At 44.5% G+C, this 25,684-nt stretch overlaps 1 protein-coding gene across 1 annotated transcript in view; it reads right to left on the bottom strand.

Annotated features, from left to right (window-relative positions):
- The window catches only part of LOC306758067 (uncharacterized protein), a gene marked incomplete at both ends in the record, with an annotated part of 145,945 nt that overhangs the window by 105,361 nt on the left and 14,900 nt on the right, over nucleotides 1-25,684 (bottom strand). Inside the window, 4 exons of the mRNA XM_079243283.1 lie at nucleotides 1,704-1,794; nucleotides 9,067-9,159; nucleotides 11,262-11,345; nucleotides 12,270-12,329. Coding sequence (XP_079099409.1) covers nucleotides 1,704-1,794; nucleotides 9,067-9,159; nucleotides 11,262-11,345; nucleotides 12,270-12,329 — 328 coding nt within the window. The remainder of the gene's footprint in view (nucleotides 1-1,703; nucleotides 1,795-9,066; nucleotides 9,160-11,261; nucleotides 11,346-12,269; nucleotides 12,330-25,684) is intronic.

The following is a 25,684-nucleotide window of genomic DNA, read 5'->3' as shown; positions in this document are numbered from 1 at the left end:
ACAGGACAGTCCTCCGGCGTCAGACAGGACAGTCCTCCGGCGTCAGACAGGACAGTCCTCCGGCGTCAGACAGGACAGTCCTCCGGCGTCAGACAGGACAGTCCACCGGCGTCAGACAGGACAGTCCACCGGCGTCAGACAGGACAGTCCACCGGCGTCAGACAGGACAGTCCTCCGGCGTCAGACAGGACAGTCCACCGGCGTCCGACTGGACAGTCCTCCGGCGTCCGACAGGACAGTCCTCCGGCGTCCGACAGGACAGTCCTCCGGCGTCAGACAGGACAGTCCTCCGGCGTCAGACAGGACAGTCCTCCGGCGTCAGACAGGACAGTCCTCCGGCGTCAGACAGGACAGTCCTCCGGCGTCAGACAGGACAGTCCTCCGGCGTCAGACAGGACAGTCCTCCGGCGTCAGACAGGACAGTCCACCGGCGTCAGACAGGACAGTCCTCCGGCGTCAGACAGGACAGTCCTCCGGCGTCAGACAGGACAGTCCACCGGCGTCAGACAGGACAGTCCACCGGCGTCAGACAGGACAGTCCACCGGCGTCCGACTGGACAGTCCTCCGGCGTCCGACAGGACAGTCCACCGGCGTCAGACAGGACAGTCCACCGGCGTCAGACAGGACAGTCCACCGGCGTCCGACAGGACAGTCCACCGGCGTCCGACAGGACAGTCCACCGGCGTCCGACAGGACAGTCCACCGGCGTCCGACAGGACAGTCCTCCGGCGTCCGACTGGACAGTCCACCGGCGTCCGACTGGACAGTCCACCGGCGTCCGACAGGACAGTCCTCCGGCGTCCGACAGGACAGTCCACCGGCGTCCGACAGGACAGTCCTCCGGCGTCCGACAGGACAGTCCACCGGCGTCAGACAGGACAGTCCTCCGGCGTCAGACAGGACAGTCCTCCGGCGTCAGACAGGACAGTCCTCCGGCGTCAGACAGGACAGTCCACCGGCGTCAGACAGGACAGTCCTCCGGCGTCAGACAGGACAGTCCTCCGGCGTCAGACAGGACAGTCCACCGGCGTCAGACAGGACAGTCCACCGGCGTCAGACAGGACAGTCCACCGGCGTCCGACTGGACAGTCCTCCGGCGTCCGACAGGACAGTCCACCGGCGTCAGACAGGACAGTCCACCGGCGTCAGACAGGACAGTCCACCGGCGTCCGACAGGACAGTCCACCGGCGTCCGACAGGACAGTCCACCGGCGTCCGACAGGACAGTCCACCGGCGTCCGACAGGACAGTCCTCCGGCGTCCGACTGGACAGTCCACCGGCGTCCGACTGGACAGTCCACCGGCGTCCGACCGGACAGTCCACCGGCGTCCGACCGGACAGTCCACCGGCGTCCGACCGGACAGTCCACCGGCGTCCGACCGGACAGTCCACCGGCGTCCGACAGGACAGTCCACCGGCGTCCGACCGGACAGTCCACCGGCGTCCGACAGGACAGTCCTCCGGCGTCCGACAGGACAGTCCACCGGCGTCCGACAGGACAGTCCTCCGGCGTCCGACAGGACAGTCCACCGGCGTCCGACAGGACAGTCCTCCAGCACCTTCCAACGAATCCTCTAGCGTTTCGTGCTTGTGTTGTCCTCACTCTCATGTGTAAGTAGCTTTGGACCCAAACAACCCTGTTGTTTACATGTTTACATCTAAATTGTACCTCCAAGTTGTTTACAATAGTTTTGTACTCACAGTAGAAATCCATGTAGAGCCGGAGGTCTGAGAACTGGGTCCGGACCATCTGCAGGTCCTGCAGAGTCTCTGCTGGGTTCTGGTACTGACACTAGGGAGGAAGACCAGAAAGCAGTCAGGTCCTCTGTGTGACTGAAGTTAGCTTCTGATTAGTCACATGCATAAAGAGACATTCCACTCAATTAAGACAGCCTGGACCACGTTAGACCAGGTCCTGGTTCAGGTCCAGGTGAATGAGAGGACCACGTTAGACCGGGTCCCAGTCCAGGGACCATTTCATAGGAAAGCGTCTCCATGTCAGACATTTCATCCCAAATGCCACCAGCCTTCATCACCAGCCTTCATCGCCAGCCTTCATCACCCGCCTTCATCACCCGCCTTCATCACCCGCCTTCATCACCCGCCTTCATCACCCGCCTTCATCACCAGCCTTCATCACCAGCCTCCATCACCCGCCTTCACCACCCGCCTTCACCACCCGCCTTCATCACCCGCCTTCATCACCCGCCTTCATCACCCGCCTTCACCACCCGCCTTCATCACCAGCCTTCATCACCAGCCTTCATCACCAGCCTTCATCACCAGCCTTCATCACCCGCCTTCATCCCCAGCCTTCATCCCCAGCCTTCATCACCCGCCTTCATCACCAGCCTTCATCACCAGCCTTCATCACCCGCCTTCATCACCCGCCTTCATCACCAGCCTTCATCACCAGCCTTCATCACCAGCCTTCATCACCGCCTTCATCACCAGCCTTCATCACTGCCTTCATCACCAGCCTTCATCACTGCCTTCATCACTGCCTTCATCACCAGCCTTCATCACCAGCCTTCATCACCAGCCTTCATCACCAGCCTTCATCACCAGCCTTCATCACCCGCCTTCATCACCCGCCTTCATCACCCGCCTTCATCACCAGCCTTCATCACTGCCTTCATCACTGCCTTCATCACTGCCTTCATCACCAGCCTTCATCACTGCCTTCATCACCAGCCTTCATCACTGCCTTCATCACCCGCCTTCATCACCCGCCTTCATCACCCGCCTTCATCACCCGCCTTCAGCACTGCCTTCATCACCGCCTTCATCACCAGCCTTCATCACCGCCTTCATCACCCGCCTTCATCACCCGCCTTCATCACCCGCCTTCATCACCAGCCTTCATCACCCGCCTTCATCACCAGCCTTCATCACCAGCCTTCATCACCAGCCTTCATCACTGCCTTCATCACCCGCCTTCATCACCCGCCTTCATCACCCGCCTTCATCACTGCCTTCATCACTGCCTTCATCACTGCCTTCATCACCAGCCTTCATCACCAGCCTTCATCACCCGCCTTCATCACCCGCCTTCATCACCAGCCTTCATCACCCGCCTTCATCACCAGCCTTCATCACCAGCCTTCATCACCAGCCTTCATCACCAGCCTTCATCACTGCCTTCATCACCAGCCTTCATCACCAGCCTTCATCACCAGCCTTCATCACCCGCCTTCATCACCAGCCTTCATCACCCGCCTTCATCACCCGCCTTCATCACCCGCCTTCATCACCAGCCTTCATCACTGCCTTCATCACTGCCTTCATCACCAGCCTTCATCACCAGCCTTCATCACCAGCCTTCATCACCCGCCTTCATCACCCGCCTTCATCACCAGCCTTCATCACCCGCCTTCATCACCAGCCTTCATCACCAGCCTTCATCACCGCCTTCATCACTGCCTTCATCACTGCCTTCATCACCAGCCTTCATCACCAGCCTTCATCACTGCCTTCATCACCAGCCTTCATCACTGCCTTCATCACTGCCTTCATCACTGCCTTCATCACTGCCTTCATCACCCGCCTTCATCACTGCCTTCATCACCCGCCTTCATCACCCGCCTTCATCACCCGCCTTCATCACCCGCCTTCATCACCCGCCTTCATCACCCGCCTTCATCACCCGCCTTCATCACCCGCCTTCATCACCCGCCTTCATCACCCGCCTTCATCACCAGCCTTCATCACCGCCTTCATCACCCGCCTTCATCACCAGCCTTCATCACCAGCCTTCATCACTGCCTTCATCACCAGCCTTCATCACCAGCCTTCATCACCAGCCTTCATCACTGCCTTCATCACTGCCTTCATCACTGCCTTCATCACCAGCCTTCATCACCAGCCTTCATCACCAGCCTTCATCACCAGCCTTCATCACCAGCCTTCATCACCAGCCTTCATCACCCGCCTTCATCACCCGCCTTCATCACCAGCCTTCATCACTGCCTTCATCACTGCCTTCATCACTGCCTTCATCACTGCCTTCATAACCGCCTTCATCACCGCCTTCATCACCGCCTTCATCACCCGCCTTCATCACCAGCCTTCATCACCAGCCTTCATCACCCTCCTTCATCACCCGCCTTCATCACCCGCCTTCATCACCCGCCTTCATCACCCGCCTTCATCACCCGCCTTCATCACCCGCCTTCATCACCCGCCTTCATCACCAGCCTTCATCACCGCCTTCATCACCCGCCTTCATCACCAGCCTTCATCACCAGCCTTCATCACTGCCTTCATCACCAGCCTTCATCACCAGCCTTCATCACCAGCCTTCATCACTGCCTTCATCACTGCCTTCATCACTGCCTTCATCACCAGCCTTCATCACCAGCCTTCATCACCAGCCTTCATCACCAGCCTTCATCACCAGCCTTCATCACCAGCCTTCATCACCAGCCTTCATCACCCGCCTTCATCACCCGCCTTCATCACCAGCCTTCATCACTGCCTTCATCACTGCCTTCATCACTGCCTTCATCACTGCCTTCATCACTGCCTTCATAACCGCCTTCATCACCGCCTTCATCACCCGCCTTCATCACCAGCCTTCATCACCAGCCTTCATCACCCTCCTTCATCACCCGCCTTCATCACCCGCCTTCATCACCCGCCTTCATCACCCGCCTTCATCACCAGCCTTCATCACCAGCCTTCATCACCGCCTTCATCACCAGCCTTCATCACCAGCCTTCATCACCAGCCTTCATCACCCGCCTTCATCACCCGCCTTCATCACTGCCTTCATCACCAGCCTTCATCACCGCCTTCATCACCCTCCTTCATCACCCGCCTTCATCACCCGCCTTCATCACCCGCCTTCATCACCCGCCTTCATCACCGCCTTCATCACCCTCCTTCATCACCCGCCTTCATCACCAGCCTTCATCACCGCCTTCATCACCCGCCTTCATCACCGCCTTCATCGCCCGCCTTCATCGCCAGCCTTCATCGCCAGCCTTCATCACCAGCCTTCATCACCCGCCTTCATCACCCGCCTTCATCACCAGCCTTCATCACCAGCCTTCATCACTGCCTTCATCACCCGCCTTCATCACCCGCCTTCATCACCAGCCTTCATCACCGCCGTCATCACCCGCCTTCATCACCCGCCTTCATCACCCGCCTTCATCACCCGCCTTCATCACCAGCCTTCATCACCGCCTTCATCACCGCCTTCATCACCCGCCTTCATCACCCGCCTTCATCACCAGCCTTCATCACCAGCCTTCATCACCAGCCTTCATCACTGCCTTCATCACCAGCCTTCATCACCAGCCTTCATCACCAGCCTTCATCACTGCCTTCATCACCAGCCTTCATCACCAGCCTTCATCACCAGCCTTCATCACCAGCCTTCATCACTGCCTTCATCACCCGCCTTCATCACCCGCCTTCATCACTGCCTTCATCACTGCCTTCATCACTGCCTTCATCACCAGCCTTCATCACCAGCCTTCATCACCCGCCTTCATCACCCGCCTTCATCACCCGCCTTCATCACCCGCCTTCATCACCAGCCTTCATCACCGCCTTCATCACCAGACTTCATCACCAGCCTTCATCACCCGCCTTCATCACCAGCCTTCATCACCAGCCTTCATCACCGCCTTCATCACCAGCCTTCATCACCAGCCTTCATCACCGCCTTCATCACCAGCCTTCATCACCCGCCTTCATCACCCGCCTTCATCACCCGCCTTCATCACCAGCCTTCATCACCCGCCTTCATCACCAGCCTTCATCACCCGCCTTCATCACCAGCCTTCATCACCAGCCTTCATCACCAGCCTTCATCACCAGCCTTCATCACTGCCTTCATCACCAGCCTTCATCACCGCCTTCATCACCCGCCTTCATCACCAGCCTTCATCACCAGCCTTCATCACTGCCTTCATCACCGCCTTCATCACCAGCCTTCATCACCAGCCTTCATCACCGCCTTCATCACCCGCCTTCATCACCCACCTTCATCACCAGCCTTCATCACCCGCCTTCATCACCCGCCTTCATCACCCGCCTTCATCACCCGCCTTCATCACCCGCCTTCATCACCCGCCTTCATCACCAGCCTTCATCACCAGACTTCATCACCAGACTTCATCACCAGCCTTCATCACCCGCCTTCATCACCCTTCATCACCAGCCTTCATCACCGCCTTCATCACCAGCCTTCATCACCAGCCTTCATCACTGCCTTCATCACCCGCCTTCATCACCCGCCTTCATCACCAGCCTTCATCACTGCCTTCATCACCAGCCTTCATCACCCGCCTTCATCACCCGCCTTCATCACCAGCCTTCATCACTGCCTTCATCACCAGCCTTCATCACCCGCCTTCATCACCGCCTTCATCACCCTCCTTCATCACCCGCCTTCATCACCCTCCTTCATCACCAGCCTTCATCACCCGCCTTCATCACCCGCCTTCATCACCAGCCTTCATCACCAGCCTTCATCACCAGCCTTCATCACTGCCTTCATCACCCGCCTTCATCACCCGCCTTCATCACCCGCCTTCATCACCAGCCTTCATCACCGCCTTCATCACCAGCCTTCATCACCAGCCATCATCACTGCCTTCATCACCAGCCTCCATCACCGCCTTCATCACCCGCCTTCATCACCCGCCTTCATCACCCGCCTTCATCACCGCCTTCATCACCAGCCTTCATCACCAGCCTTCATCACCGCCTTCATCACCCGCCTTCATCACCAGCCTTCATCACCAGCCTTCATCACCCGCCTTCATCACCGCCTTCATCACCAGCCTTCATCACCCGCCTTCATCACCAGCCTTCATCACCCTCCTTCATCACCAGCCTTCATCACCCGCCTTCATCACCGCCTTCATCACCAGCCTTCATCACCAGCCTTCATCACCCGCCTTCATCACCAGCCTTCATCACCCTCCTTCATCACCGCCTTCATCACCCTCCTTCATCACCAGCCTTCATCACCCTCCTTCATCACCGCCTTCATCACCAGCCTTCATCACCAGCCTTCATCACCAGCCTTCATCACCAGCCTTCATCACCCTCCTTCATCACCAGCCTTCATCACCCGCCTTCATCACCCGCCTTCATCACCAGCCTTCATCACCGCCTTCATCACCAGCCTTCATCACCCGCCTTCATCACTGCCTTCATCACCCTCCTTCATCACCGCCTTCATCACCAGCCTTCATCACCAGCCTTCATCACCAGCCTTCATCACCCTCCTTCATCACCAGCCTTCATCACCAGCCTTCATCACCAGCCTTCATCACCAGCCCTCATCACCAGCCTTCACCACCCGCCTTCATCACCCGCCTTCATCACCCGCCTTCATCACCGCTTTCATCACCAGCCTTCATCACCAGCCTTCATCACCCGCCTTCATCACCAGCCTTCATCACCGCCTTCATCACCAGCCTTCATCACCGCCTTCATCACCCTCCTTCATCACCAGCCTTCATCACCAGCCTTCATCACCCGCCTTCATCACCCGCCTTCATCACCCGCCTACATCACCGCTTTCATCACCAGCCTTCATCACCCGCCTTCATCACCCGCCTTCATCACCCGCCTACATCACCGCTTTCATCACCAGCCTTCATCACCCGCCTTCATCACCAGCCCTCATCACCAGCCTTCACCACCCGCCTTCATCACCCGCCTTCATCACCGCTTTCATCACCAGCCCTCATCACCAGCCTTCATCACCCGCCTTCATCACCCGCCTTCATCACCGCTTTCATCACCAGCCCTCATCACCAGCCCTCATCACCCGCCTTCATCACCCGCCTTCATCACCAGCCTTCATCACCAGCCTTCATCACCAGCCTTCATCACCAGCCCTCATCACCAGCCTTCATCACCAGCCTTCATCACCCGCCTTCATCACCAGCCTTCATCACCAGCCTTCATCACCAGCCCTCATCACCAGCCTTCACCACCAGCCCTCATCACCAGCCTTCATCACCCGCCTTCATCACCCGCCTTCATCACCGCTTTCATCACCAGCCCTCATCACCAGCCTTCATCACCCGCCTTCATCACCCGCCTTCATCACCGCTTTCATCACCAGCCTTCATCACCGCTTTCATCACCAGCCTTCATCACCCGCCTTCATCACCCGCCTTCATCACCAGCCTTCATCACCAGCCCTCATCACCAGCCTTCACCACCAGCCCTCATCACCAGCCTTCATCACCCGCCTTCATCACCCGCCTTCATCACCGCTTTCATCACCAGCCTTCATCACCAGCCTTCATCACCCGCCTTCATCACCCGCCTTCATCACCAGCCTTCATCACCGCCTTCATCACCAGCCTTCATCACCAGCCTTCATCACCAGCCTTCATCACCCACCTGAAGTTTGTTTTTTCATCATATTATTTTAATTACTGGATTTAAAACTAAATGTAGAAATCTATCTATTTATTTCACAATTTATCACTGATGAACATCCCCCCCCCCACACACACACACATAGACAAACAAACACACACCTACACACACAGACACACACACCTAGACACATACACACACACACACACATACACACACAGAGACACACACGCCTAGACACATACACAGACACACACATACACACACAGAGACACACACACCTAGACACATACACACACACACACACACATACACACACACACACACACAGAGACACACACACCTAGACACAGACACACACACATAAACACACACACACACACACACAGACATAAACACACACACACACACACATACACACAGCTCTGTCTTTCTAAACGTGTGTAGATCCAGTTCATCCAGATCTGCAACTTTTACAGTAGGTCCACAATCTGCCCCTCCTGGACCTGGACCGACGTGGATCCGGGTCCGACACCTGGTCCGGAACCGAACCCGCTGTGAACAGAACCCGGCCTGATCGGCCCCTCCCTCCTGAAGCCAATCACAAGCCGACATCAACCCGTGTTGCTGTTAGCATGTAGCCACCTGAGCTAACCCTGATGAAGTTGAGCCTCCAGGTGAGACCAGACTATTTCCTACTTCTCACCTCCGTCAGCCCGCGCAGCTCCGCGCCCGCTGCGACTCGCGGCATCACGAGACACGAGCAGAAAGTTACAGCGGGGAGATATGCTGACGGCGGCTAATAGACGTAAGATACATAGACATCAGATACATAGACATCATATACATAGACATCAGATACATAGACATCATATACATAAACATCAGATACATAGACATCATATACATAGACTTCAGATACATAGACATCATATACATAGACATCTTATACATAGACATCAGATACATAGACATCAGATACAGAGACGTAAGATACATAGACATCAGATACATAGACATCAGATACATAGACATCAGATACAGAGACGTCAGATACATAGACGTCAGATACATAGACATCAGATACAGAGACGTCAGATACATAGACATCAGATACATAGACATAAGATACATAGACATCAGACACATAGACGTCAGATACATAGACATAAGATACATAGAAATCAGACACATAGACGTCAGATACATAGACATCAGATACATAGACATAAGATACATAGACATCAGACACATAGACGTCAGATACATAGACATAAGATACATCGACATCAGATACATAGACATCAGATACATAGACATCAGATACAGAGACGTCAGATACATAGACATCAGATACATAGACGTCAGATACATAGACATCAGATACATAGACGTCAGACACATAGACGTCAGATACATAGACATCAGATACATAGACGTCAGATACATAGACATAAGTTACATAGACATCAGATACATAGACATCAGATACATAGACGTCAGACACATAGACGTCAGATACATAGACATCAGATACAGAGACGTCAGATACAGAGACGTCAGATACAGAGACGTCAGATACAGAGACGTCAGATACAGAGACGTCAGATACAGAGACGTCAGATACAGAGACGTCAGATACAGAGACGTCAGATACAGAGACGTCAGATACATAGACGTCAGATACAGAGACGTCAGATACAGAGACGTCAGATACAGAGACGTCAGATACATAGACGTCAGATACAGAGACGTCAGATACAGAGACGTCAGATACAGAGACGTCAGATACAGAGACGTCAGATACAGAGACGTCAGATACATAGACGTCAGATACAGAGACGTCAGATACAGAGACGTCAGATACAGAGACGTCAGATACAGAGACGTCAGATACAGAGACGTCAGATACAGAGACGTCAGATACAGAGACGTCAGATACAGAGACGTCAGATACAGAGACGTCAGATACATAGACGTCAGATACAGAGACGTCACATACAGAGACGTCAGATACATAGACATCACACTGCGCAAAAACCCCCAGAATCCAGAGATATCTTTGCCTGGATACCCTCAGATGTGCCTCATGCATGGTGATATCTGTCCTGGATACTCTCCGAACATGACCGTCTCAGATGTCATGTCAGGAACATATCAACTCCCGGTATGGGACCACTTTGATACTGATAGAATCTGCAGTTCAGATTTTCCCCAGATATGGGATACTGGTCAAGGCCCATATTCGGAGAGTATCCCTACACTAAAGATATTCGGACAGGATATCTCCAGATTCTACTCAAGTCAAATCTGGTGATTTCTGATGTTGGTATACTCATCATATCTGGGGTCAGGATTCTGGATATGTGGCCCGTAGCCATATTTGCAGTCCGAACACAATATTACTTATCTATATACTCTGCCTTTTCCAATGTAGCACACCAAATAATCAGTAAAATATCAAAAAAGGCCAACACATTTTGACTAGGTGAGCATATAGAACATTTACTTAAAATGACAGCTAACCATTTCACTTCAAACATTTCAATATAAAAATAAAACATGCACTCACAGCAAACAATTTATAAATAAATAAACACCAAAACCATCCACAGCAAACAATTTAAAAATAAATAAACACCAGAAAAATATCTAAGTCTCTTTTTAGTCCAGTTCACTTTCTTCTTCCACCACATAGCGACTGTTTCCAGGAGGTGGATCACGGTGTGTTAAACCTACACAGTTTCTTTAATGTGTCGACCTTGGTTCAACTCCCTTCTTACGGTTGTCATCCAAGGCCCTTTGACAAATACTCATGACCCTGGTGAGCCGAGTACAACGCCACTTTGGTGAGTTATAGTTAAACTCTGTCTTTTCATCGTTGCTTTCTTCATCACTGACATAATTTAGATTGGCTCCTTTCAAAAATTCCAGGTCATCTTTGTTAAGGACTTCCTCGCCAATCTTTACACGCTTTTTGAACAGCTGTAGAAGAAGAAAAACAAATGAGTTTTAGCTGTATGCAACCAAAGTCTACAATAAAAACCTTCTGTTTTTAATGGAATGTAAAGTGTATCATATTGAATTATATCTAAAGGCCATGCTCAGTTAAGATATTGCAAATTAGAGGCAAGTGCTGCCTGTTTTCTGATGGTATGTTGACATCTTCATGAACATGGGACAGAAAAAAAGCCTAGCTCTCTGAGGCAGAAGGATGCATGTCAAGGTTTTGTTAGCTACACCTATATTGTTTATTTAGATCACTAAGTTATTCAGATCCAGCTGTGACAGAGGTATACTCAAAATATGCAGGGTTCTTATTTGTTTACCACAAAACGCTACAGTTTTTAAAATAAGTTGTGCACATTAATAGACTCTGCACAAGTCATTAAAACTTCCCTAGTACTATGGACTTATGGACTACAACAAAAAGGATTAAATAAAAATTCTTCAGGTAATTATAAGTTTTTACAAACATAAACAGTGATGAATACTTCTAAGGATATTCTATGCTATGCATGCACATACCTAAACCCAAATACATACACTAACAGTCAAAAGTTTGGACACTTTACCATTACATCCAATTGGAAAATGTGCCCAAAAGTTTGACTGGTACTGTACATACAACATGGACATAAAGGTAAAACCAAATTGTCAAAATATGACATATAGTTCAGTTACACAGACAGTTGCAGATTTAGTTAAGACAACTCACCCGGTCACGCCTACTTGTCATGAGCTTCCGCCTCTTGACTCTCTCCTTGGTCCCATCTCTCTCCATTCTCTCAGAGGCAACCGGATCGACTCTCCTGATGTGAATACACTCGTCAAATATATAAATGAAAAAGGAAGGAAAAGCAAATGGTAAAAATCCCCCATTAACATTGCTGCATTAAATAAGCTTACCTCAAAATATCTGAACGAGTAACCGTCCCCATGTCCCGGACCCTTGGCGTCCTCGGAGAGCTGGAATTAGAGAGAATGTGGTCTTCATGCATTCTACTGCGTCCCCGCTTTTCGTTGCATGGTGTTCGCATGCCGTATCTCTTTGTTCTGTCAGTGTTTTCTTAAAAGTTTAAAGTCTTGTCGATTTCGATGTCTTCTGAGGCTGGTCAGTGCCGCATAAAATTTAAACAGTCTGGTCGTGTTATTTGCAACCAATGAAAATACGCAACGGCGACACGCCAGTGACGCAACCAATCAGATTTGTTTTCACAAGGCCTTCGGATATACGTCACGACCATAGTAATCGTGTTGCAGAGGGATACCCCCAAACATGTCTTGCAGCAATAAATAAAAATATAAGTTTAAAAAAAACACGGAAGCCAAAAGTACGGAAGCGTAGAGATGTCATCCTTATAAAAAAAAAAAAAAAAAAAGTTTGGGCCTTATTACGTTATAACGTGATATTTTATTGTAAAAACGTGAAACGTATCACGTTATAACGTGATATTTTATTGTAAAAACGTGAAACTATCACGTTATAACGTGATCATTCTTTTGTAAAAACGTGAAACATATCGTGTATCTGACAACGTGAAATTGGTAATTTTCGACTTTAGATGAGGAAATTGTGTGCGGGGTGGGTAGGAGATCACAAATGGCTCATTTACAGGACTTGATAGAGTTTTTCTTCATACTTGGGTTGAGACATTGTGAAATTATGGTGCTTTGGAACACTTTCGAGCCATTGTAATAAATATGCGTAGTTTAAGGACAGTTTTATAAGGCATGGGTCTGTACAGAAGGAAAAATGAGTCAAATCCCCATGACGTGGCATCATTTCTCATTGAAACTTGAGCGGCACGAGAATCGCTATGAATGCAAACATCATCGGTGCATCCAAGTGCCATGTATCCATCCCTCCTCTACCGCTTATCGGGGTTCTGATCGCAGCATAACCAGGGAAGCCCCCCTCCTCAGCCACATTCGCCAACTCTGCGGGGGGTCCCAAGGCGCTCCCGGGCCAGCTGAGAGATGTAATCCCTCCAGCGTTCAAGTGGTTATATGTTTTTACAATAAAACATTATTGCAAGAATCAAGGACCTGTACGCTTTGGATGCAACAGTCTGGTGCTGAAGCAGCATGCAGGGCTGTCAGCGTCCCAGAGGGGTGAGGGCTGCGTGTCCTTCAACAAGGATGAGAGCTTAGCCATGATCATCTTTTTTAACAACACCTCAACAGGTGGATCTGACTGCCGCTTCGCTTGATCGTACAGAGACGCCCCAGACAAATTAGCCTGGCATCTCTCAGTACAGTGAAGCCTGCATCAGACGTCAGGTGGAGGATCCTGATAATTTGACCTGATTTGAATTCTATCGGGTCTGACAAAGGTTGAAATACCTCGTTTTCTTGATATAACGTTGAAAAAAAGAATAATAGTCGAGCACGACTGTTCTCGGCTTCCGTAATACAAAGCTTTTAAAAACTTATTTCCAGTGACCCCCTAAGTTGTGTCGCAAAGTTGTATTCAGTGACACCGCCCACCTTCCCTCCCTCCAATTGCACATCTTACTCCCCAAAGCTTTAAAATGGGTTCAGAATGTCTTCAGCAGAGAAGTAATAGGTTTAGAATTTTTTCCCTTGATTTTTGCCTTAAAAGCAGCATGTCTCAGGAAGAAAAGAAAAGAAAACGATTGGAAAGATTTTGCCATCACTGCGGAAAAGATGTTTCAAAATCAACATTCTACCGCCATCAGAAATGTGCAGAAATGGTAATTATAACTATTTACTAATGTTGCAATATAACACAGTTTATTAGATTTGGTGTTTGCAGCTGTGTTTATATGAATGTACACACATCTATCTATCTATCTAGTATTATAGATGTATTATATATATGTATATGTATGTGTATATATATATATATATATATATATATATATATATATATATATATATATATATATATATATATATATATATATATATATATATATGTGTGTGTGTGTGTGTGTGTGTGTGTTTTCAATCAGATGGAAGACAGAGATAATACAAGCAATTTCTTGTGGGTTAACAGTAAAAAACATTCTGCTCAAGCCTAGCCTCTTTGTCCTGAAAAGAGCAGACACGTTTGGATTTATATTTTTACTCTCAGATGACAAGACTGTCGTACCACATTGATCATGAAACTGATGATGACTCTGCAGGAAATCAGCAGGTAATGTACTCAAAGTTGTGTTTGATCCAAAACCATATAGGTACCAAGAAATTCACAGCTATATGTTTCCTCACAATGAAGGTGAAAAATTATCAGTGTGCTCCAGCTCTTTTGCTTTTTTGCAAGTCAGCTATCTGTCAGCTGTTAAGCACCTGACATAGCCATTAATCTTGCTGGAAGAAGTCCAGATCAGTTTAATGAAATTCTTTACATTTTTCTTAGCTTGTCCGACAAGGCACCACCACTCCTTGCGACTTTTTCTTTTCCATGTCCTTAATAATGTGTTCTGTTGGATAGGAAATGCCTATAAATTGTGATTTTGAATTTGCTTCACTGGGTAACTGTGCTTCTGTTGTTTTTGCAATTCAGCCAATGATACGACCACCAGCACAGCGTATTGTGGATTCATCAGAGGATGAACAGGTAATTCAGTTTGTTTCACAAGAAAACATTTGTGTTGACAAGTCTGCTCTATGTTCAGAGTTTCTAACCTACAATGAGGTTTGCACAGATTTAAATTGTCCTGCAATGACCTCCAAAGTAGTTGATTTGCATGACATTGTCTGGGAGTACAGCCAGGACAAGAACAATTAACCAATGATGTGGCTGTTACTTCTACAATCCCTGTTACATTTACATAGAATTTACATTTACATAGGTGTAAATATATCTGTAGTTCAGCTTTTCACCTCTCGTGTTATCCCTTTGTCTGCCACTCATCAACTTGCTATTCAGTTCACAGCAGATTTTCCGCAAAAACAGATTTTCTAATCGTCACCCGTTACCCAAATTGGCTTTCCACATCAATAAGCTCCCAACCACTCAGCCTAGGCTTTAGATTATAGCGTTATTTTTTCAGACAACTACAAATTTAAACATACACACACAAGTTTGGGTATGTGTTTGAAAACACAAATATATACACACACAGAGATTACTTGCAAGTTGGTTGCAAAATTGGCAAGAATCACATTGTTGCAGATGGCAGGCTTGTAAATTTGGAGGGTCCTGCAATTTCTGCATGGATGAGACATTCATGCCATGAACAAGATATCTGACTATATCTTCTTACAGTTGGGGCACCTCAAGGCACCACTCCTTGCCACTGTTTCTTTTCCATGTCCTTAATAATGTGTTCTGTTGGATAGGAAATGCCTATAAATTGTCATTTTGAATTTGCTTCACTGTGTAACTGTGCTTCTGTGGTTTTTGCAATCCAGCCAATGATACGACCACCAGCACAGCGTATTGTGGATTCATCAGAGGATGAACAGGTAATTCAGTTTCAGCTTTATAAGAATGTAAACGTGAAGAAGTTTCGTTGCAAACATTTAATAGTGAAAAGGGGTTTTGTGTCATCGCACCAATAACCAAGACAATAACAGCTCTCATCATCTGTATTTACTAGCTAGAAAACTAATAATTTTTTTAGATTTTAATTTATTATTTGTTTCTTTTGAAAAAGATGCCCAGACTGTCTAAAAACTGCATCGAGGAACCTTCAGAGGATAACAACACAGAAGATGAATCTGCTGGAAGTGCACAAGTAAGTCAACTACATACAATTACATTCAGTTTTATTGTCAGTATTTTGTATTTATGCAGCTCGTTGTGCAATTTTGGAAACATCATTAAAAAAAAAAATTCTATTTACATTCTTTCAGTCAATTTCAGAAGACCAAGAATTTTGGAGTGAGGAAGAGGAAGTGATTGAACAACACAACAACACAGAAAAGCCTGAAGAATTAGCATCCAATGAAAAAAATGCAGTTATGATGTTCTTGCTTTTTATATTGTCAACATGGAAGTCACTTTTCAAAATATCTGACCGTGCATTTGAAGCCATCTTAAAAATTTTCAGAAGCTTTTTTCTTTTTTTGAATGGTATAATAAGTGACTCTGCTTTACAAAACATCACAACCCACTTCCCCGCCACTTTATACATGCTGAGGAATAAATTAGTAGTAAAATATGACTTCACAAAATATGTTGTTTGTCCAAAGTGCCATTCTGTTTATGCCTTTAATGAAGCAGTAAAACATATCTATGATGCAAGCGGAAAGGTAATTCGGAGAAAGTCAAACAAATGTGGCTATGTTGCATATCCCAGACACACACAAAAAAAATTCCGTAAGGGATGTGACACTTTGCTGATGAGATCTGTCATTGGGAAAGATGGAAAAGAGTTTCTTTACCCCAAAAGACAATTCTGTTATCGAAGCTTGATTACATCTATTGGTGACATGTTAAAGAGGCCTGGCTTTAAAAAGTCTTGTGAAAAGTGGAGGCAGCGTAATGTAAGGGAGGGACTTTATGCTGACGTTTTTGATGGACAGGTGTGGAAGGATTTTCTGGTTTATGAAGGCAAGCCATTCTTAAAAGAGGCAGGCAATCTTGGTCTTATGCTCAATGTTGATTGGTTCCAGCCCTATAACAATATTAATGACTCAGTTGGTGTGATTTATATCGCAATAATGAAGATATGCCAGAGAAGCCAAGAGAGCAATAAATAAAGCTAATAAAACAAGGATTGAACAGAAATATGGTGCTAGATACAGTTGTTTGCATGATTTGCCATACTTTGATGTTGTCAGAATGCATGTAATTGATCCAATGCATAACTTGCTCGAGGGTACAGCCAAACAGAGTTTTGCAAGTTTGGAAAGATACCAATGCCATCTCTAAGGAATGGTTTGTAACAATTCAGGATCGGGTAAACTCTTTGAAACTTCCCAGTACAATAGATTCTGGCATACCCTCAAAGATTGAAGCAGCTTTTGAAGGTTTTACGGCTGCACAGTGGAAACTCTGGGTTTGTGTATATTCCACCTTTGCCTTGAAGGGAGTCTTAGGAGAGGGGGACTACATGTTATGGCAAATTTTTGTTGCAGCAACGCAGTTGATGTGCTCCAGAGTCATTGATAGTGCACAGATTGAGGATGTCCATAGATGTTTAAAGATATTTTGCAATTCTTTTGAAAGGAAATACGGAAAACATTGGTGCACTATGAACTTGCATTTACATTTGCATTTAAAGTCGTGCATAAAAGATGATGGACCAGTTCATGGATTCTGGTGCTTCTCATTTGAACGTGCCAATGGTACATTGGGAGAATATCACACAAACAACCATGAGACTGAGGTGAATATGATGCGGAAATGGCTCACTGAATGGCAAGTAGCAGGGCAACAAATAATATGTCCACCTCCTTGGGCAAGCTGTGATCCAGACATTGAATCACTATTTCACAAGGCCCCCACTAGCACAGTTATTCATGCAGAAAAATTTCATGTTTTACATGATCTCATCCATGGGGTTATTACTCATGACAACTTTGCATTTGATCGTACTATTGAAACTTTGCTTCCACCAGTTAAATCTAGTACAATGAGTTATTCAGATAATTTCTATCTGCTTTCAATGTTGAAGATCATATATCCAAATGACCAGATTCAGCGAGTGTCCCTTAAGTACATGTGTAGCAACAGATACAGTTTAGCTGGTGATGTATTTTCAACATGTCACTATAGGTCAGGAACATCATCATTTGTGACAGCAAAGTGGTTGGGCATTGACAGTATCACTGGAAATCAAATTATTGACGCTAATGCTTTCATGCGCCCAGGGGAGATATCGGGTATATGGAAAGTTTTTGTCTGTTTATGTCGTGATAATAGTTGGATAATGGTTGAACATGCAGTGGCAAAAGTGTATTCGTTCAAAGAGCATGGAGATAAATTGCATTTTGGGCAAAACAGCTCTTGCACAGTCTGGGAAACCATGCATTTGCCATGTTCATATGCCTCTTTCATACCACTTAAGAGGATTGCAAGGCAGTGTGCCCACTGTACATTTAAACTAGCATTTTCCAAGGGAAGGAAAGAAACTGTGAATGTGTTGGTAATGCTACCCTCAGCAAAATGTGTTTAGCCATGTGCCTCACCCAGCGATAATACACAAGCCTCTAATATTTGTACTATATCATGGTCAAACTTGTGTAGTAACATATATTGTAAATACTTTTCTTTGCTGTCAAAAGAACTTTGCTGCTCATTTGCATGTTATTTGTAAAAATTTGTACGATTAACACCATTAAAAAGATGTGTTTTTGTCATTACTGCTATACTGGCATTCTGTTTGGAACTGTTGAAGCAAAATCAACAAAGTCATATTTAAAAATTGAAATATATAGAAAAAGATAAATGGCTGGTATCCTGACACAATATAATAGCATATCAGGTGCCCAGAGCCTGTACATCAACAAGTACAGCACATTACAACCAAATGCTGGATTTGTATAAGAAATGGTCTGGATTCTTCTGAGACTTAGAGAAATATTCCCTACAGATATGTCCGGATTCTGGCCCTTTGGCGTATCTTGACTCAGATGCTTCCTGACAGGACTGCAGGTCATATTAGGAGAGAACAAAACTCCGACACGTCCTAATACAGTATCTTATCTCTGTATATCACCAGATATGAAACATGTCTGAATATGCACCAGAAATGGTCCGGATTCTTCCGGTATTTAGGGAAATATCCCAACAGATTTTCATGGATTCTTGCCCTTTTCACGCAGTGTCAGATACATAGACATCAGATACATAGACATCAGATACATAGACATAATATACATAGACATCAGATACATAGACATCAGATACATAGACATCAGATACATAGACATCAGATACATAGACATCAGATACATAGACATCAGATACATAGACATCAGATACATAGACATCAGACACATAGACATCAGATACATAGACATCAGACACATAGACATCAGATACATAGACATCAGACACATAGACATCAGACACATAGACATCAGATACATAGACATCAGATACATAGACATCAGATACATAGACATCAGACACATAGACATCAGATACAGAGACATCAGATACATAGACATCAGATACATAGACATCAGATACATAGACATCAGATACATAGACATCAGATACATAGACATCAGACACATAGACATCAGATACATAGACATCAGACACATAGACATCAGATACATAGACATCAGATACATAGACATCAGATACATAGACATCAGACACATAGACATCAGATACATAGACATCAGACACATAGACATCAGATACATAGACATCAGATACATAGACATCAGATACATAGACATCAGACACATAGACATCAGATACATAGACATCAGATACATAGACATCAGATACATAGACATCAGATACATAGACATCAGATACATAGACATCAGATACATAGACATCAGACACATAGACATCAGATACATAGACATCAGATACATAGACATCAGATACATAGACATCAGACACATAGACATCAGATACAGAGACATCAGATACATAGACATCAGATACATAGACATCAGATACATAGACATCAGATACATAGACATCAGACACATAGACATCAGATACATAGACATCAGACACATAGACATCAGATACATAGACATCAGATACATAGACATCAGATACATAGACATCAGACACATAGACATCAGATACATAGACATCAGACACATAGACATCAGATACATAGACATCAGATACATAGACATCAGATACATAGACATCAGATACATAGACATCAGATACATAGACATCAGACACATAGACATCAGATACATAGACATCAGATACATAGACATCAGATACATAGACATCAGATACATAGACATCAGATACATAGACATCAGACACATAGACATCAGATACATAGACATCAGATACATAGACATCAGATACATAGACATCAGACACATAGACATCAGATACAGAGACATCAGATACATAGACATCAGATACATAGACATCAGATACATAGACATCAGATACATAGACATCAGATACATAGACATCAGACACATAGACATCAGATACATAGACATCAGACACATAGACATCAGATACATAGACATCAGATACATAGACATCAGATACATAGACATCAGACACATAGACATCAGATACATAGACATCAGACACATAGACATCAGATACATAGACATCAGACACATAGACATCAGATACATAGACATCAGATACATAGACATCAGACACATAGACATCAGATACATAGACATCAGATACATAGACATCAGATACATAGACATCAGATACATAGACATCAGACACATAGACATCAGACACATAGACATCAGATACATAGACATAATATACATAGACATCAGATACATAGACATCAGATACATAGACGTCTGATACATACACATCAGATACATAGAATTTAGATACATAGACATCTGATACATAGACGTCTGATAAATACACATCAGATACATAGAATTTAGATACATAGACATCAGATACATAGACGTCAGACACACAGACATGCGATACATAGACGTCAGATACATAGACGTCAGATACATAGACGTCAGATACATAGACGTCAGGTACATAGACATCAGATACATAGACGTCAGATACATAGACATCAGATACAGAGACATCAGATACATAGACATCAGACACATAGACATAAGATACATAGACATCAGATACATAGACATCAGATACATAGACATCAGACACATAGACGTCAGATACATAGACATCAGATACATAAACATCAGATACAGAGACGTCAGATATATAGACATCAGACACATAGACATCAGATACATAGACATCAGATACATAGACATCAGATACATAGACATCAGATACATAGACATCAGATACATAGACATCAGATACATAGACATCAGATACAGAGACGTCAGATACATAGACATCAGATACATAGACATCATATACATAGACATCAGATACATAGACATCAGACACATAGACGTCAGATACATAGACATCAGATACATAGACGTCAGATACATAGAAATCAGCTACATAGACATCAGATACATAGACGTCTGATACATACACATCAGATACATAGAATTTAGATACATAGACATCTGATACATAGACGTCTGATAAATACACATCAGATACATAGAATTTAGATACATAGACATCAGATACATAGACGTCAGACACACAGACATGCGATACATAGACGTCAGATACATAGACGTCAGATACATAGACGTCAGATACATAGACGTCAGGTACATAGACATCAGATACAGAGACGTCAGATACATAGACATCAGATACAGAGACATCAGATACATAGACATCAGACACATAGACATAAGATACATAGACATCAGATACATAGACATCAGATACATAGACGTCAGACACATAGACGTCAGATACATAGACGTCAGATACATAGACGTCAGATACATAGACATCAGATACATAGACATCAGATACAGAGACATCAGATACATAGACATCAGACACATAGACATAAGATACATAGACATCAGATACATAGACATCAGATACATAGACGTCAGATACATAGACGTCAGATACATAGACGTCAGATACATAGACGTCAGATACATAGACATCAGATACATAGACGTCAGATACATAGACATCAGATACAGAGACATCAGATACATAGACATCAGACACATAGACATAAGATACATAGACATCAGATACATAGACATCAGATACATAGACGTCAGACACATAGACGTCAGATACATAGACATCAGATACATAGACATCAGACACATAGACATCAGATACATAGACATCAGATACATAGACATCAGATACATAGACATCAGATACATAGACATCAGATACAGAGACGTCAGATACATAGACATCAGATACATAGACATCATATACATAGACATCAGATACATAGACATCAGACACATAGACGTCAGATACATAGACATCAGACACATAGACGTCAGATACATAGACGTCAGATACATAGACATCATATACATAGACATCAGACACATAGACGTCAGACACATAGACGTCAGATACATAGACGTCAGATACATAGACATCAGATACATAGACATCAGACACATAGACGTCAGATACATAGACATCAGATACATAGACATCAGACACATAGACATCAGATACATAGACGTCAGATACATAGACGTCAGATACATAGACGTCAGATACATAGACATCAGATACATAGACATCAGACACATAGACGTCAGATACATAGACGTCAGATACATAGACGTCAGATACATAGACGTCAGATACATAGACGTCAGATACATGGACATCAGATACATAGACATCAGACACATAGACGTCAGATACATAGACATCAGATACATAGACATCAGATACATAGACGTCAGATACATAGACATCAGATACATAGATGTCAGATACATAGACGTCAGATACATAGACGTCAGATACATAGACATCAGATACATAGACATCAGACACATAGACGTCAGATACATAGACGTCAGATACATAGACATCATATACATAGACATCAGACACATAGACGTCAGATACATAGACATCAGATACATAGACATCAGATACATAGATGTCAGATACATAGACGTCAGATACATAGACGTCAGATACATAGACATCAGATACATAGACATCAGACACATAGACGTCAGATACATAGACGTCAGATACATAGACATCATATACATAGACATCAGACACATAGACGTCAGATACGTAGACATCAGACACATAGACATAAGACATATAGACGTCAGATACATAGACATCAGATACATAGACATCATATACATAGACACCAGACACATAGACGTCAGATACATAGACATCAGATACATAGAAATAAGATACATAGACATCAGATACATAGAATTTAGATACATAGACGTCAGACACATAGACATCAGATACATAGACATCAGATACATAGACATAAGATACATAAACATCAGATACATAGAATTTAGATACATAAACGTCAGATACATAGACGTCTGATACATAGACATAAGATACATAGACATAAGATACATAGAATTTAGATACATAAACGTCAGACACATAGACGTCAGACACATAGACATCAGATACATAGACGTCAGATACATAGAAATCAGCTACATAGAATTTAGATACATAGACATCTGATACATAGACGTCTGATAAATACACATCAGATACATAGAATTTAGATACATAGACATCAGATACATAGACGTCAGACACACAGACATGCGATACATAGACGTCAGATACATAGACGTCAGATACATAGACGTCAGATACATAGACGTCAGGTACATAGACATCAGATACATAGACGTCAGATACATAGACATCAGATACAGAGACATCAGATACATAGACATCAGACACATAGACATAAGATACATAGACATCAGATACATAGACATCAGATACATAGACGTCAGACACATAGACGTCAGATACATAGACATCAGATACATAAACATCAGATACAGAGACGTCAGATATATAGACATCAGACACATAGACATCAGATACATAGACATCAGATACATAGACATCAGATACATAGACATCAGATACAGAGACGTCAGATACATAGACATCAGATACATAGACATCATATACATAGACGTCAGATACATAGACATCAGATACATAGACATCAGATACATAGACGTCAGATACATAGACATCAGATACATAGATGTCAGATACATAGACGTCAGATACATAGACGTCAGATACATAGACATCAGATACATAGACATCAGACACATAGACGTCAGATACATAGACGTCAGATACATAGACATCATATACATAGACATCAGACACATAGACGTCAGATACATAGACATCAGATACATAGACGTCAGATACGTAGACATCAGACACATAGACATAAGACATATAGACGTCAGATACATAGACATCAGATACATAGACATCATATACATAGACACCAGACACATAGACGTCAGATACATAGACATCAGATACATAGAAATAAGATACATAGACATCAGATACATAGAATTTAGATACATAGACGTCAGACACATAGACATCAGATACATAGACATCAGATACATAGACATAAGATACATAAACATCAGATACATAGAATTTAGATACATAAACGTCAGATACATAGACGTCTGATACATAGACATAAGATACATAGACATAAGATACATAGAATTTAGATACATAAACGTCAGACACATAGACGTCAGACACATAGACATCAGATACATAGACGTCAGATACATAGAAATCAGCTACATAGACATCAGATACATAGACGTCTGATACATACACATCAGATACATAGAATTTAGATACATAGACATCTGATACATAGACGTCTGATAAATACACATCAGATACATAGAATTTAGATACATAGACATCAGATACATAGACGTCAGACACACAGACATGCGATACATAGACGTCAGATACATAGACGTCAGATACATAGACGTCAGATACATAGACGTCAGGTACATAGACATCAGATACATAGACGTCAGATACATAGACATCAGATACAGAGACATCAGATACATAGACATCAGACACATAGACATAAGATACATAGACATCAGATACATAGACATCAGATACATAGACGTCAGACACATAGACGTCAGATACATAGACATCAGATACATAAACATCAGATACAGAGACGTCAGATATATAGACATCAGACACATAGACATCAGATACATAGACATCAGATACATAGACATCAGATACATAGACATCAGATACATAGACATCAGATACAGAGACGTCAGATACATAGACATCAGATACATAGACATCATATACATAGACATCAGATACATAGACATCAGACACATAGACGTCAGATACATAGACATCAGACACATAGACGTCAGATACATAGACGTCAGATACATAGACATCATATACATAGACATCAGACACATAGACGTCAGATACATAGACGTCAGATACATAGACGTCAGATACATAGACATCAGATACATAGACATCAGACACATAGACGTCAGATACATAGACATCAGATACATAGACATCAGACACATAGACATCAGATACATAGACGTCAGATACATAGACGTCAGATACATAGACGTCAGATACATAGACGTCAGATACATAGACATCAGATACATAGACATCAGACACATAGACGTCAGATACATAGACATCAGATACATAGACATCAGATACATAGACGTCAGATACATAGACATCAGATACATAGATGTCAGATACA

Source organism: Telmatherina bonti (assembly GCF_933228915.1).
Source record: "Telmatherina bonti genome assembly, chromosome: 7".
Classification (NCBI taxonomy): domain Eukaryota; kingdom Metazoa; phylum Chordata; class Actinopteri; order Atheriniformes; family Telmatherinidae; genus Telmatherina; species Telmatherina bonti.
Note: the sequence above shows the minus strand (reverse complement) of the source record. Positions and strands in the feature narration are given on the sequence as shown.